Consider the following 14,826-nt stretch of genomic DNA (forward strand, 5'->3'; position numbering starts at 1 on the left):
TAAGAAGAATTTTACAACAAAACAACCTTCGTGGATGCATTGCTAAGAGAAAGCCAAACGTATCCAACAAAAATAAGAAGAAGCGCTTAATTTTGGCGCCGGATTCTTTGAACCGATGAATCTAAATTTAATATATTCGGAAATGATGGAAAAACATATATTCGACGTCCACCAAACTGTAGTATCAATCCTCGCTATACTATTAAAACCATCAAACACGGCGGAGGATCAATTATGGTGTAGGGTGCTATTTCTTGGAACGGTGTGGGGCCAATTCATCGCATAGAGGGAATTATGGATCAATTTAAATATAAAAATATCTTAAGCAATGTAATGGAGCCATATGCATTCGAATCCATGCCAATTAATTATATTTTTATGCAAGATAGCGATCCCAAGCACACTTCCTGACTGGTTAAACAATGGATGGAACAGAATTAAATTGTCGTTTTAAATTGACCACCTCAAAGTCCTGACTTGAACCCTATTGAAAATGTATGGGAATGGGTAAAAAGGACAATTAAAGACATGAATCAATGTAACGCTGATGAATTATGGGATAATATTAAGTATGCTTGGGATTCGGTTCCCACCAACTACATTCAAAAGTTAATAGTCAATGCCAGCGCGATTAAATCACGTTCTAAAAAATAAGGGTTACCCAACTAAATAATGAGTTTATTAAGTGTATTTGTCTATTTATTTCAAATTTTCAAAGTGTGCTATTTAGTTGGCCAGCTATATAAAAAAAAATATTTTTCAAAGAAAATTGTTTATTTTTTGTTAATTTTTTCTCGTGAATAAAATCATCCAATTTCATAGAATTCTATGCAAGTTATTCATTTTAAGCTGAAATGTCATATATGGCTTAAAGATTCAAAAAACAGAGTGTGCTATTTATATGACCACGATTGTATTTTACACAGTTATCACATTTTTCGGGAACCAACAAAGTAGGAACCCCTTATGTGTAAAAAATGTTCTTTTTACATATAAAGCCACTTTTACCCGACGCGGCGTCTTCAACTTCTGAAATATGCACGCTTGGAATACGGAAAACCCAAATTTGATCACCGAACGGCATTTCCAATACGAATTTAAAATAAATGTTTGGTGTGGATTGGAACCATATCGTAGGTCATTATGAATTACCACCTAATCTTAATGGAAACTCTAACTTAAATTTCCTATAAAATCAACTCGATGACCTTTTAGAAGGTGTACCTTTGAATGTGCTGCAAAAAATGTATTTTACGCAGGACGGTGCTTCAGCACATTATTCTGTCCAAGTAAGGAATTATCTTAATACGCGCTTTTCAAGGCAATAGGTAGGACGGGGCGGCCCGCTTCCATGGTCTCCTCGAAGCCCGGATTTGAATGCGTTGGATTTTTATATTTGGGGCTACATGAAAGCAATTATTTACAATGAAACAATCAATAACCGCCATCAATTATGGACAAGAATTGTTAATGCAGCTGACCTATTAAGAAATGAAGGACTTCTTTATAAAATCAGACAATCATTCATAAAACGAATCTCATAGTGCATCGAGGTTAACTGTGGCCATGTAGAACAATTGTAAGCTATAATGAAAAACTTGTTTTTAAATTATCTGGGTATTATTTAAGTCGTAGCGCACATACCGTTATTACAACATTATGAACATATCAGCGTTACTAAAGCGACAAATATCTCAAAAACGGTCAAGTTTTGAGGCTTCTAATAAGTATACCTTTTTTATCTAGAATTTTAAGCAAAATGATATTTTTAATTCATAGGGCTACTGGAACTGCGTAGAAAAAAATTAGAGCCATTTTAACTAACCAAAAGGGTTTCAAGTGGTGCCCCCTATTAGTAATAATGAAACCGACAGTTCTAATCAGTTTCTCAGGTCCGAAAACCACTGTATACCAAATTTCAATACCATAAGTCAAAAGATGTTGAATATATGAAAAAAAATCAAAAATAAATTTTCAATTTATCACCCTGTATCTCTGTTAATATTAACTTTCAGGATACAACAATTGCGCTGGATCTTAATATTTTGATATCAGGAATCTGCCGTTTCTCTTTGTCCCATTACTTTTAGGACACCCTGTACACAGTGCGGACGTTAATCTTTCCCCTATTTTTTTTTCAACGAAGGAAGATAGGGGCTTGGGGTAAATTTTGTTCGATTTGGCGTCACATCTACTACATTTCAATGAACAAATGACATGTGTCACGTGAACACCCTCGAAAAGAGCGCTGTCAACGCAATTTTTTTAAATAGAAAGGAGGGTCATATGACATCGTTTTAAAAGGAATTTGATTTTCTTTTCAGCGAACTACTTTTTATTAAAATCGGTTCAACAATTGGAGAGAAAATAATGAATAATTTCGGCTCAATTTGTAGACAATAATATGCATAAATAGATTTCGTTATTGAACAAAATTGTGCGAGTTTCTAAGTTCTTATCAAAGATATTCAATTGGAAAGTATGATTTTTACACGATTTTACAACGATAATAAAAAATAATAACAATTTAAGAACCCATGAACATGATAAAACTCAAGGGAGTAAATCAGTATATTTTTATTTGTGCACATTTGAACAGCCTTCATTTAAAATTTTTAACATTATTTTATTGCTACAATTCGAAAATGGTTCGTAGTCTTCCTTTAAAAAAGAAATGCGAAGATATTCTACTTTTTAGAGAAATTGGTCGTAATTTTCATAAAGTAGAAAGGATTTTTAATGGAAGGTTTCCGGATAATCCGATCTGTTGAAAATACTATCGAGAATTGGTCTTAAAGTTTCAAAGAACTGGTTGTGTTACGAGACAAAGAGGATCGGGGCGCAAAGCAATTTCCGAAGATTAGTAGCTAAATATTGTTCGATAAGTAGTTAATGAACCCCAGCAATCAACAGTGAATATAGCATTGGATTGTGGTGTATCTAAAACGACAGTTAAAAAGTACCTAAAGAAATCAAAATTCCATACATACAAATTAATAATTTTGCATTAATTGAACGAAGACGATCCCATTATACGTTTACAATTTTCGGAAACACTCGCCAACCGAATAACTGAAAATCCAGGGTATGTTAAATCAATTTACTTCAGCGACGAAAGCACTTTTTTTTTAAATTGCTTCGTAAACAGACAAAATGTCAGATATTGGGCCAACGTAAACCCGTATGTCTTTCGTGAAGGTAATACACAATATTCCCAAAAGATCAATGTTTGGGCTGGTATATTAGGTGTACATCATTGGTCCAATATTTTTGCGGGGAAATTTAACTGACGTTCTGTTAATAAAGTTATGTAAATAAAAGTTAACCCAATCATTCTACAAATGGTTCAAGACAATCCTGATGAGTTTCAAATAGAAACAACCTTCCAATACGATGGTGCTCCTCCACATTTATACAGACCGGTCAGAGAATGGCTGGATGATAATTATCCCGGAAAATGGATTGACAGACGCGGGCTTTTAGAATCCCGTTCTCCAGATTTAACACCAATGGATCTCTTTCTGTAGGGTTACCTCAAATCCAAGATTTACTTGACTGAACCACAAAATATCGACGAACTTATTGGTAGCATTATAGACGTGTGTGCCAATATTTCTCTAGAAGTTTTCCAGAATATGAGGATTGAATTTGAGAATAGACTGTTTTATTGCCAGGGAGTACAATGTGAACATTTCGACCACTTATTGAAATAATCTGCACCTCTTTCAATAAATGTTTTTCTTTAATAAGTTTTTGTATTTTATTTTCTCTCCAATCGCTAAACCGATCTTCGTTCGTTGAAAGGAAATCAAATTCCCCTTAAAATGATATGTTACATGACCCCCTTTTCAGGGTTACTGGTAATTCGACGTATTGCTTCGGGAAGGTGGTAAGGAGTAAATTGAACCCATATATGCATATTCTAAAACTCACTAGATTTTTAGTTATTTCATTTTAACCCGTAAATAGTGCGATGGGATCTGTGAAACCCCCAGTCATTCTCTAATTTACCGTAGTTCTTACAGTTTCTGCCAGAGGGACTTGTCCTTTCATATACCTTTGCGTTAGTGTTCCTAGACTCATTCAGCAATACAGTCGTTTTTCGATAGGTAAGCGTTTTTCTGTAATTTACGAGTTATTGAGCCGTGGGGACCGATTAACTCCGCGTCACCATTTCTGTTATTCTTTTATAAAACGAGATGTCTTAAAAAAATTTCTGAAATCTATAGGTAACTTCTTATTTTTAGTCAAAATGACTTTTTTGCAAAAAGACAAAATGAAAAATGATAATTCACGATTTGAAGAATGGACCAAAAGTCTTTTGGAACAAGAGGAAAGCGATTTTCGCGGCATGAGTGATATTTGGATAACGATCCTGACTATATAAGTGAACATGATAGTGCAAAAGAAACAGATATAGAAGAAGATAGTACTAAAGAAAATTATTCTCTCCAAGAAGACGAACAGTTAGATGCTGATAGGGATTTATTAACTTCGTCCATCAATCGGAAATCTTACTAGGGGAAAAATCGATATAAATGGAGTGCTAATTCACCAACCAGTAATATTAGAACACAGCGTTGCAATAGTGTATCTTCCAGGCGTTATTAAACCAGCTAAATCTCTTGGCCATTTGTGCACTGAGAAAAGTATCTGGGAATGCCTAACATGTAATGACATGTAACAAGAAATTATATATAGAACTAACGACAAACTGAATACTCTCAAAACAAAATATTCAGACCAGAGCAGACCAGAACTGAAATTTCCACATGTAATCGAAATCCAGACACTTATATGATTACTTTTGTATTCTGTTATTTTCAAGTCAAACAATGAAGACCTAAGTTAATTTTTTCAACTGATGGCACTGGCAAAGAAATTTTTCGAAATACAATGTCTTAACAACGTTTTAAAGTATTACCAATTTCTCTTAGATTTGACGACGTAACTACACGAGCAGAATGAAAAAAAGACGACAAGCTGGCGCCTATTTCATGAATATTCAATAAGTTTGTTGAAAGTTGTAAAAAGAATTCCCCTGGAGAATACACTTGTATTGATGAAATGCTAGTTGGTTTTTGTGGGAGATGTTCTTTTCGCATGTACAGGGTCATTCAAACTCGACACCCCACCCATTTTATGCGAAAATAGTGGGTTTAGCAAAATAAGGTTTTCACCAAATTAAATAAAAGGACGTAAGCTGCAATAGATGCTAAAAACGTTGAAATGTGAAAAGTGATGCTCGGCGTTGCGACGCCGACTTTATGTTTTTTTTTCAGAAACACCCTTTTTTTCAAAAATGTGATCTTCGATACATTCTAAACAAGTTTTGTATAAAAAGTTTTTTGAAATTTCTAATTATTTAAAAGGTACAGGAGAAATAAATATTGACATATTAGGTAGTCTTACGTTAACACATTACATGGAGGTATACTTCGCTACGCACTTAAGCATGAAGCAGGCGAAAAAACAATGTAAACCGTTGCCTAGCAATACAAACATGTACTTTTACGTGATCAGTTTGACTGAATGTTCATTCTCACATTTTTAAGTTAACAGTAGAAAGATACTTTTTTAATTTAATATTGAAATAATGATTAGTCATCAAGAAAAAGTCGATAAGTTATTAATTTATGGCGAGACTCAAAATAATTGAAGAGTAGCAGTTAGACTGTATCGAGAAAGGTATCCAGATCGAGTGATTCCTGATCATAAAATGTTTCCTCGTTTAGAAACAAACTTAAGAAATAATTCAAATGCATTTTCATGCAGGAAATCAATGCCAATAGCAAAATCTGTTTCTAATGATTTTGTCGTAGCTCAAATTTGCCAATTTTTTGAATGCAAACCTAGAGCGTAAATTAATACTGCAAGTCGACAATTAAATTTAAGTTATTCTACAATTCAACGCACTCTCAATAAGAATAATTATATATTCCCTATAAACTGAACAACCTACAGTTTTTGAATGAAGAAAACCGTATTAGAAGAATTAACTTTTTAAGTAATATGGTCATTATGGAAAACGATAACCATAAGAATTATAATCATATTTTATGGAGCGACGAGAGTAAATTTGTGAACAATGGGCATTCAAACAGGTATAACGCGAGATACTGGGTCACTTAAAATCCTCATATAGTTAATCAAATTGAAAACCAAGGGCACTTTGGAATTAATGTCTGGTGTGGCATATTTGGTCAACTAGTAGGTTCGTATTTTTACGACTATAACTTTAATGGGCAAAATTTTCAAAACTTTCTGGAATTTGATCTGCAAGTATTATTAGAAGATACGCCTTTATTGATTAAACAAAATATGTGGTTTTAAATGGATGGTGCACCATGCCATAATGCTGCAATAGTTATCCAATATCTAAATCAGACATTTCTTGATAGATAGATCGGTAGATCTGGTGCAATATCTTAGCCTGTAAAATCGCCGGATCTAAGTTGTATAGATTTCTTCTAGTGGGGAACATTAAAAAACATTGTTTACAGTACTCTTACAAATAATGTTGAACATCTGAAACAAAAAATTTGAGTTGCCTGTAATTCGATAGATCGCAGGACTCTTGGAAAAGTTACATGTCAAAAAGTCAGAAAGCGTTTTAGATATTGTTTTCTTGTAGACGGCGACAGTTTTGACCACATTTTATAATTTATTTTTTTAACTTGTTACAAGTTTTATATCTTGAGATTTTGTGTTATGTTTTTCGTTTACTGATTTTGAATATTTTAACTGATAGTTTTATAAATAAAAAAAAAATTTGACAATTTGAATGTTTGTGTTGCTTCATGCGTAAATGCGTAGCGAAGTATACGATAGTATTCAATGTGTTAACATAAGACTACTTAATATGTCAATATTTGTTTCTCTTGTAGCTTTTAAATGATTAGAAATTTCAAAAAACCTTTTATACAAAACTTGTTTAGAATGGATCGATGATCACATTTTTGAAAAAAAGGGTGTTTCTGAAAAAAAAACATAAAGTCGGCGTCGCGACGCCGAGTATCACTTTTCACATTTCAACGTTTTTACCATCTATTGTAGCTTACGTCCTTTTATTTAATTTGGTGAAAACATTATTTTGCTAAGCCCAACTGTTTTCATATCAAATGGGTGGGGTGTCGAGTTTGAATGACCCTGTACATGTCACAGAAACCCCGTAAATATGGCATTAAAATCCTTGTCCTCAACGATGTCCGAATTCAACATTTTTGGTTGGATATGTGTATTCAGGCATAAGTAGTGTTGGTAAAACTTTATCAGAAGCCGACAAAAAAATTCGGAAAACCCACCCAATCAATTTTTCGTCTAGTAAAGAGCCTGGAAGGAAGTAACCGAAACGTCACAGCAGACAATTGGTTGCCATCCATAGAACTAGTTCAAGAATTATAAACCCGGGGACTCACTTATGTTGGGACAATAAAAAAAAAACAAAAGAGAAATTCCTATATCATTTTTGCCTTCAAAAACTAGGGTAACCGATTCTTCTCTGTATGGCTTCGGAAACAACGTAACGTTAGTCTCATATATCCCAAAACCACAAAAAACAGCTTAATTGAAATCTTTGATACATTTTACTAGAAATGTTAATGATGTCACAAAGAAACCGGGAATCTTCGAGTTTTATAACTGCACCAAAGGAGGTGTAGATGCACTGGATGAAAAGTGTACAGTATATATGTACCTCAAACCGAAGGAATCGAAGATTGCCCCTTACCATTTAATTTACCATCTTGAACATGTCATCAGTGAATGAATTTGTATTATATTCAAGTCTTCCAGGAAATCCCAACAAATCTAGATGTGACTTCATAAAATCTTTGGCACGACAACTTGTCGAAGGACATTTGGAAAAAAAACTTACAAATACGTGTCTATCAAAAGAGTTAAGGCAAAATATAACTAAATTCTAAATAAAAAGATGCCTAAAAACAGACAACAAAATATGGAAAAAAGAGTAAGATGAGCAAAGTATTCTCTTGCAAACGACAGAAAGACAAAAGTTTTGTGTATTGCTTGGCATGAGCCAATTTGCAGTACATGCCAACGAGCAATTTGTGAAAACTGTTTTTAATGACCAGTTGCAATTTTTATGAATTCGGTGTTACTTTCAACATTCTGTTTTTTTTTTCTTAAATAGGAATATATAGTTTTATGTTTTTTTTTGTTAATATGAATTAGTTTGAATATTTGTTATATTTTTAAAGACAAACGGTGACAATATTTTTTTTAATTTAATATACAGGGTGTCCCAGATAAGGATGCATTCTACAGGGATCTCGTAAACTATAAGAGATAGACACAAGATTAAATTAGAGAAAAGTTGCGCCTTTCTATGTTCTGCAAAATCATATTATCAATTTTTCATCAAAATTTCAATAGCTATCCAATGAGTTATTACATAATCAATAAAGTTTTGCGTTTCCAAAAAAAAATAGTCGAAATGCTTTAAGTGGACAATTTAACTTTAATTATTTTCCTTAAGAATGATTTCCCAGTTATTTAGTAGTAGGCTTGTTGTTGACGTTGCTAAGAGATTCATGCTTTTTGTTTTAGTTTATTAATTTCAGATAAAATTTTGAATTGACTTTATCAACATTAGATGAGAGAATAATGTTTCTCTTTCATTAAAAATAAAAGTAAATAAGGTACAATATTAATTTTATATAAAATAAAATTCCAGGGGAAGTTCAAAGACAACAAAATATCTCTGGACAAATTTTTCAAAATACTGAGTACGACGATATCCTGTTTGTATATGGGGTATGTAATGGTGATGCTGCAGCTGCTTTTCGAGAATATCAGTGTAGATTTCCCAATTATTGTCAACCTCATGTAAGCGTGTTCATTTCAACTTATCGAAGAATCCGTGAGATTTGAAGTATTCAACGACAACAACGGGATGCAAGCGGACCACCTGTGTATATACCTGAAGATGATGAAGAAATTATTCGTCAATTTTAAAATGACCCTACAATTTCAACCACTTCTGTTGCATGACTGTTGAGAATATCGCAATGAAAACTGTGGCATACTGTTCAAAACTCAAGACTGTATTCGTACCATCTTACACCAGTATAAGTTCTTGAAGGTAGTAATAGCGTGAGAAGATTAGAATTTTGTTGATTTATGCTACTTTCCGACGAAGAAGATATTAATTTCCTGCAAAACATTCTATGGACCGACAAATCTTAATTCGACTAAGACGATGTTACAAATTTCCACAATCTGCATTTTTGAGCCGATAAAAATGATAAAAACCCACACAGAAAAAAGGAAACGAGATCGCAACGACGTTTTTCACTAAATGTATGGATGGAAATCATTAGTAACCACTTGATAGGCCCGTATTTCCTTTCCAATCGTTTAAACACAGAAACGTATGAAAATTTCTTCTGAAATGATTTATTGCCACTGTTAGAAAACGCACCCCTAAATAGAAGGCAGAATATGATATTCCAGCACAACGGCTGATCTGCACATTACAGGGTTTCTATACATCAATGGCTGGATATGAAATTTCCATATCGATGGATCGGACGAGGCAAATTTCCTGGCCTGCAATGAGCCCAGACTAGACAGCCATGGACTTTTTTGTTTGGGGGCGCAATGAATGCGTTGGTGTATAGGGACCTACATGAACCTATAGGAAACATTGATGCTTTAAGGCAGATAATCATTAATGCAGCTAACGAGATAAGAAATACATTAACGACAAGAGTAACAAAAACGGCAATTAGAAGAAAATGTAGAAGGTGCATTCGGAACAAAAGTGGTCACATTGAGAATGAAGAATAATTCAATTTAAATGTATTTGTTGTGTTATTTTTTATGTTTTTAGTTTTGAGTTTTAAACGTACACCATTTTTTATTAATTTTCCCATTACAAATTTAAGTTAAATTGTTCACTTAAAGCATTTCGACAATTCTTTTTTGAAACCGCAAAATATTTGTTGACCATGTAATACTTAATAGGATAGCTATTGAAATGAGGAAGTTTAGAGAATAATTTGTATTCATGTTACCCTGAACATTTTTTGAAAATTGCGCAGAAGAAGTTTAAGTAGCTAATGTTCATAAAATATTTTATGAAAGTTTTTACTGAAAATGTTCACATAATGCAAATGTTTCCGGACACACTTTATTCCATGTGGAAGATCATAATGTTAGGCAAGTGATTGAGTAGCGAAAGTAAAAAAAATCTAAAAAGAATTTGTTGAAAAGTAATTCTGAATTCATTAAGACCCCGAATTTAACAAAAAAATGAAATAACTCAAAATCTAGTGAGTTTTTAAATATGTATATATGTTATGCTAACGTTCACATTTTACTAGACGCTGAATGGGATATTCGGCGTATCGATTTTATGCTTTATGTTGTTTTTCCGATTACGAATCGGATCTCTGAAAGGGACAGAACTGAATCGGTATTCTTGGCGACTAGACACCTTGTATCATTAATTTTGTCAGTAAAATCTCGTTACCAAACCGTTTGTTTCAATACTAAAAACTACTCGAAAATTAAACCTACACTCAACATAACTTATATGGGTTCAATTTACTCGTTACCTTTTGTTCTATCACCTCCCCAAAGCAACACGTCAGAATACCAGTAACCCTATATACCAGGTGTCCAGGTCGTGCCGAAAATGAGACTGCATATAGGGGAAGTCAAAATAAGTCGAGTTAATTAAATTTACCTTGGTAAAAAAGTTAATAATAACGCAGCTACAGTGTGATAAAATTAAAAAAGTAAATTACATTTTTTTAATATATTTCGACTTTTTGGAGCTAATTTTACGAAATTTCATATTTAGACGTTTTCTGTGATGAAAAATTCAAATTTGTAAACGATCTAGTTGCATCTTCTAGAAGGCACCACCAGTGGACAATAGGACACTTTTGAACCGTCAAAACTTTTTTGTGCCACGGAGTATATCACTTTTGACTTGAAAATCTTTTTTCCCACCTTTCTTGCTTAAAAAAGATAACCACATCGATCTTTCTAGAAGCAATCGTTTCCGATAAAAACGCATCCAAGCTCATAATGCATGCAAATTATCCAAATATGTTAAAACAACTATCATCACCATATCGATAGTACACAGGATTTTCTGGGAACAATAAAATAAATAAACTTATTTTACTTTACCAATCTGGAAGTTTTCAATTTGAAAAACATTATAAAAAAATGATTAACGTTAAAAAATTATGCTTAAATTATAGTATATTAAATGTTTGCGTTTCCGTGGAAACCAAGTATTTGACATTAACTCCTATCAGCATTCCTGCCAGTTCTTGTCCTGAATTCATTAGTCATGAAAGAATTTAGTTTTTCTGAATTTGCTGATATTCATTTAACTTATGGATTAGCGAAAGAGAACGCTGCTCAAGCAGTTCGTCTTTATGCGGAGTGTTTTCCAAATCGAAGACTTCCTAATTGACGAACTTTTACAAAAGTAGATAGAAGATTTTTTTGAAGTGGTCCGCGCCCTATACCTAGTAGTCGTGGACAGCTCCTACACCCTAAAAAGACGACGGAATCAAGTAAAAACGGGCTCAAATGTCCACATACTCTGGGAAAACAGACGTAACTAACATGAAATTTTTCAATATCCGATGTCCACATATCTCAATATCAGACATGGAGGCATGTTGCCAGGAACTACCGCCGAGATTTCCGATGTTCCAAATGTGCCTAGAAACACCAAATCACGGCGTGTAGAAAGGTTGAGTGGAGGTGTTTGTGGGGGAACGGTCAGTTTGGGATCTGTTTGGAAGGTCCTTTTATCGCCATAAAGAATTTTAAAAAGTATCCCCTATTAAGATAGTCAAAATGCCATTTGATCTAAATTGGAAACCTACCTGAATGGGCATATAAGTACATAAGTTATAACCCTCTAATTCCAATCAGTTGTGCAAAATATCCTTACCTCCACGCCGTAGACCAAAAAAACCCTTAAACCGCCATCTTGTTAATTATAATTTTTAACTTGGAAACTGGTTTTTCGAAAAATCTGAAAAAAATCGCACATATATAGAAAACCCTCGCACATTCGTCACATTTTTTTCGCTTTTTTTCTTGCTAATTCTAACCTAAAAATAATTTTTAAACTGTTAAAATGGAATAACTTTTTTTCAGAATGGGATGCAGGTCCAGTTTTTTCTTCTAATGATGAGCATTTTTATGGTAAATCGAAGTGCATATAAAATGTATCACTTTTTAAGCTGCTCCATATTGAACAATACAAAAAACTCAATTTTTTGGCCTTTTTTTCAATACCAAATTAAGCATTTCGGTCATTTGACGTTATTGGTGACGTAAACAACATTTAAAAAAGTAACCAAACGGCAAAAGATAATATTTTTTGTCTCATTTAATGCTGCTTTTTAATTTTTACAAAATAATAATTTGTTAAACAGTTAACAGACGAGATGGGACGATTTAGAGCCGCACGGTATATGCTGCACCGTTAACGATGTTTGGATCTTGTACAGGGTGTTCAAATAACGGAGGACGTCGGCTGTATCTGGGAAACTACTCATTATTGGATCTGGAGAAAAAAAATATTATAACTAAATAGGCCATGAGAAATCGCTGGAAAATATTTTCAAGTTCGTAACCATACCGTTAGGGGGCGTTTTTTACATGACAAATCAATAAAAGACGACTTTTAGTAAAATTTATCTGGAAAATGTATATTTTGAAAATTAAATATCAATTTTTGAGACAATATGTCACAACTTTTGTAGGAAGAGTTTTTTCAAATTTTTTGAAACTGAAGGGTGAGGGAAACTTCTAAGTCAGCTCAAAAAAATTCAGTTTTATCGACATTAGCTAAACATAAAACTACATTGTAATACCTCGTTGGAAAGGTCTTTTTGCAAGCTATGACGTGACAATTATTTCACTTCATGTTAATGTGACACAAATACCGTTAGGGGGCGCAATTTGAAAAATATGGTAATTTTTCAAGTTATTTTAGAAAACTTAAATGGAAGGGTATATCTTTTGTTGCACCATTCGAAAGAGCGTTAAATTCTGCTTAATATAGTCGAAACCCGATGCAAATATCTTTATGTGGTAGTAAATTATTGCAGTTTGAAAAAAGGGTTTTCTTACGCATGAAACAAACCAGCTTCGCTTATGAATCAAGTAGGCCGCGAGCGTATCTATGATCGCTACGTCAGAAATTTAAAACAAATGAATAGGCATTTCAATAAACACCATTTTTATCCATAAGATTATTATATTGACATTGATTTTGGTAAACGTTTTTGATCGTGATAAAAAAAATGCCAATTTCGAACGAGGAAGCTTTCGATATGCTTGCAGTTTATTTTGAATGTTTACAAAATTCAACAGTAGCGGCAAGGATATATGCGTTAAAATATCCAGAAAGAAGAAGTTATAAATCTAAGGCATTTAAGAATTTAGCTTTTCGTTTGCGATATTATGGTGTTAAATCCCAAAAGCACCGACGCCAAGGAAAAGGTCGCAATGAGAAAAACATAATAAATGTGCTGGCATGCATAGAACTTAATAGCCATATTAGCATTAGGACCATATCCCGAGACATGGGGATTTCTACTGGATCAGTATATAATATTCTAAAAGATCACAGGTTTGTGTTAATTTTTTTATTTTGCCATAGTTACAAAGTGTTTTTGAATTATAATTTCTTTTAGATTACATCCATATCATGTAGTTTTACATCAAGCTCTTTCAGGAGAAGATTTTGACAGACGCTTGAATTTTTGTCATTGGTTAATTAAAATGACCCAAGAGAATCAAAATTTTCTTTCAAAGATTTTGTGGACAGATGAAGCAATATTTAGAAGCAATGGTGGTGTGAATCTCCACAATATGCACTATTGGTCGCCAACTAATCCACACTGGATGCAAGAAGTGCATAATCAAGGACATTGGAGTATTAATGTATGGTGTGGGATAGTTAATGGAATGATTATCGGACCCTATTTTTTCGAAGAAACATTGAATGGCACTAGTTATTTACAGTTTTTGCGTAATGAGTTACCAGTGCTATTGGAAGAAATTGATCTTCAAACACGACGGGAAATATATTTTCAGCACGATGGTTGCCCAGCGCATTTTGCTCTTAATGTGAGAGAATTTCTGGATGTTACATTTCCCGGGAAGTGGATAGGCAGGGGAAGTTTATTTCCATGGCCGGCGAGGTCGCCAGATCTTACGTGTTTGGACTTTTATTTATGGGGTAGGTTAAAAGACTTAGTTTTTCAAAGAAGACCAACTACAAAAGAAGACATGAAAAATAGAATCCGAAATGCCGTAACATCAATCACCTTAGGAGAAATCCAAACTGCAATTTTTTCTACAAAAGAGCGACTTCGATTGTGCATTGAAAATAATGGGAAACAATTTGAGCATCTTAAAAATAATTAATTATTTTTTCATTTTAATGTTCTTCTTTTAATCTTAGTTATTTTTTTAAAGTGCTTTTGGGATTTAACACCATAATATCACAAACGAAAAGCTAAATTCTTAAATGCCTTAGATTTATAACTTCTTCTTTCTGGATATTTTAACGCATATATCCTTGCCGCTACTGTTGAATTTTGTAAACATTCAAAATAAACTGCAAGCATATCGAAAGCTTCCTCGTTCGAAATTGGCATTTTTTTTATCACGATCAAAAACGTTTACCAAAATCAATGTCAATATAATAATCTTATGGATAAAAATGGTGTTTATTGAAATGCCTATTCATTTGTTTTAAATTTCTGACGTAGCGATCATAGATACGCTCGCGGCCTACTTGATTCATAAGCGAAG

At 33.3% G+C, this 14,826-nt stretch overlaps 1 protein-coding gene across 1 annotated transcript; it reads left to right on the forward strand.

Moving 5' to 3' along the window:
* The first annotated feature begins 13,307 nt into the window (after positions 1 to 13,307).
* Positions 13,308 to 14,531, forward strand: LOC136417167 (uncharacterized). Its single transcript, XM_066402709.1, has 3 exons — positions 13,308 to 13,636; positions 13,701 to 14,387; positions 14,474 to 14,531. Exons 1-3 carry the CDS (start codon positions 13,308 to 13,310, stop codon positions 14,529 to 14,531), a joined length of 1,074 nt encoding a protein of 357 aa, XP_066258806.1.
* The last annotated feature ends 295 nt before the right edge of the window (positions 14,532 to 14,826 follow it).

Source organism: Euwallacea similis, chromosome 26 (assembly GCF_039881205.1).
Source record: "Euwallacea similis isolate ESF13 chromosome 26, ESF131.1, whole genome shotgun sequence".
Taxonomy (NCBI): domain Eukaryota; kingdom Metazoa; phylum Arthropoda; class Insecta; order Coleoptera; family Curculionidae; genus Euwallacea; species Euwallacea similis.

Coding starts and splice junctions, on each gene's coding strand:
- LOC136417167 (XM_066402709.1), top strand. CDS start 13,308: ATGCCAATTTCGAACGAGGAAGCTTTCGATATGCTTGCAGTTTATTTT. Junction 13,637..13,700: donor AATATTCTAAAAGATCACAG/GTTTGTGTTAAT, acceptor AATTTCTTTTAG/ATTACATCCATATCATGTAG. Junction 14,388..14,473: donor ACAAAAGAGCGACTTCGATT/GTGCATTGAAAA, acceptor TTTTAATCTTAG/TTATTTTTTTAAAGTGCTTT.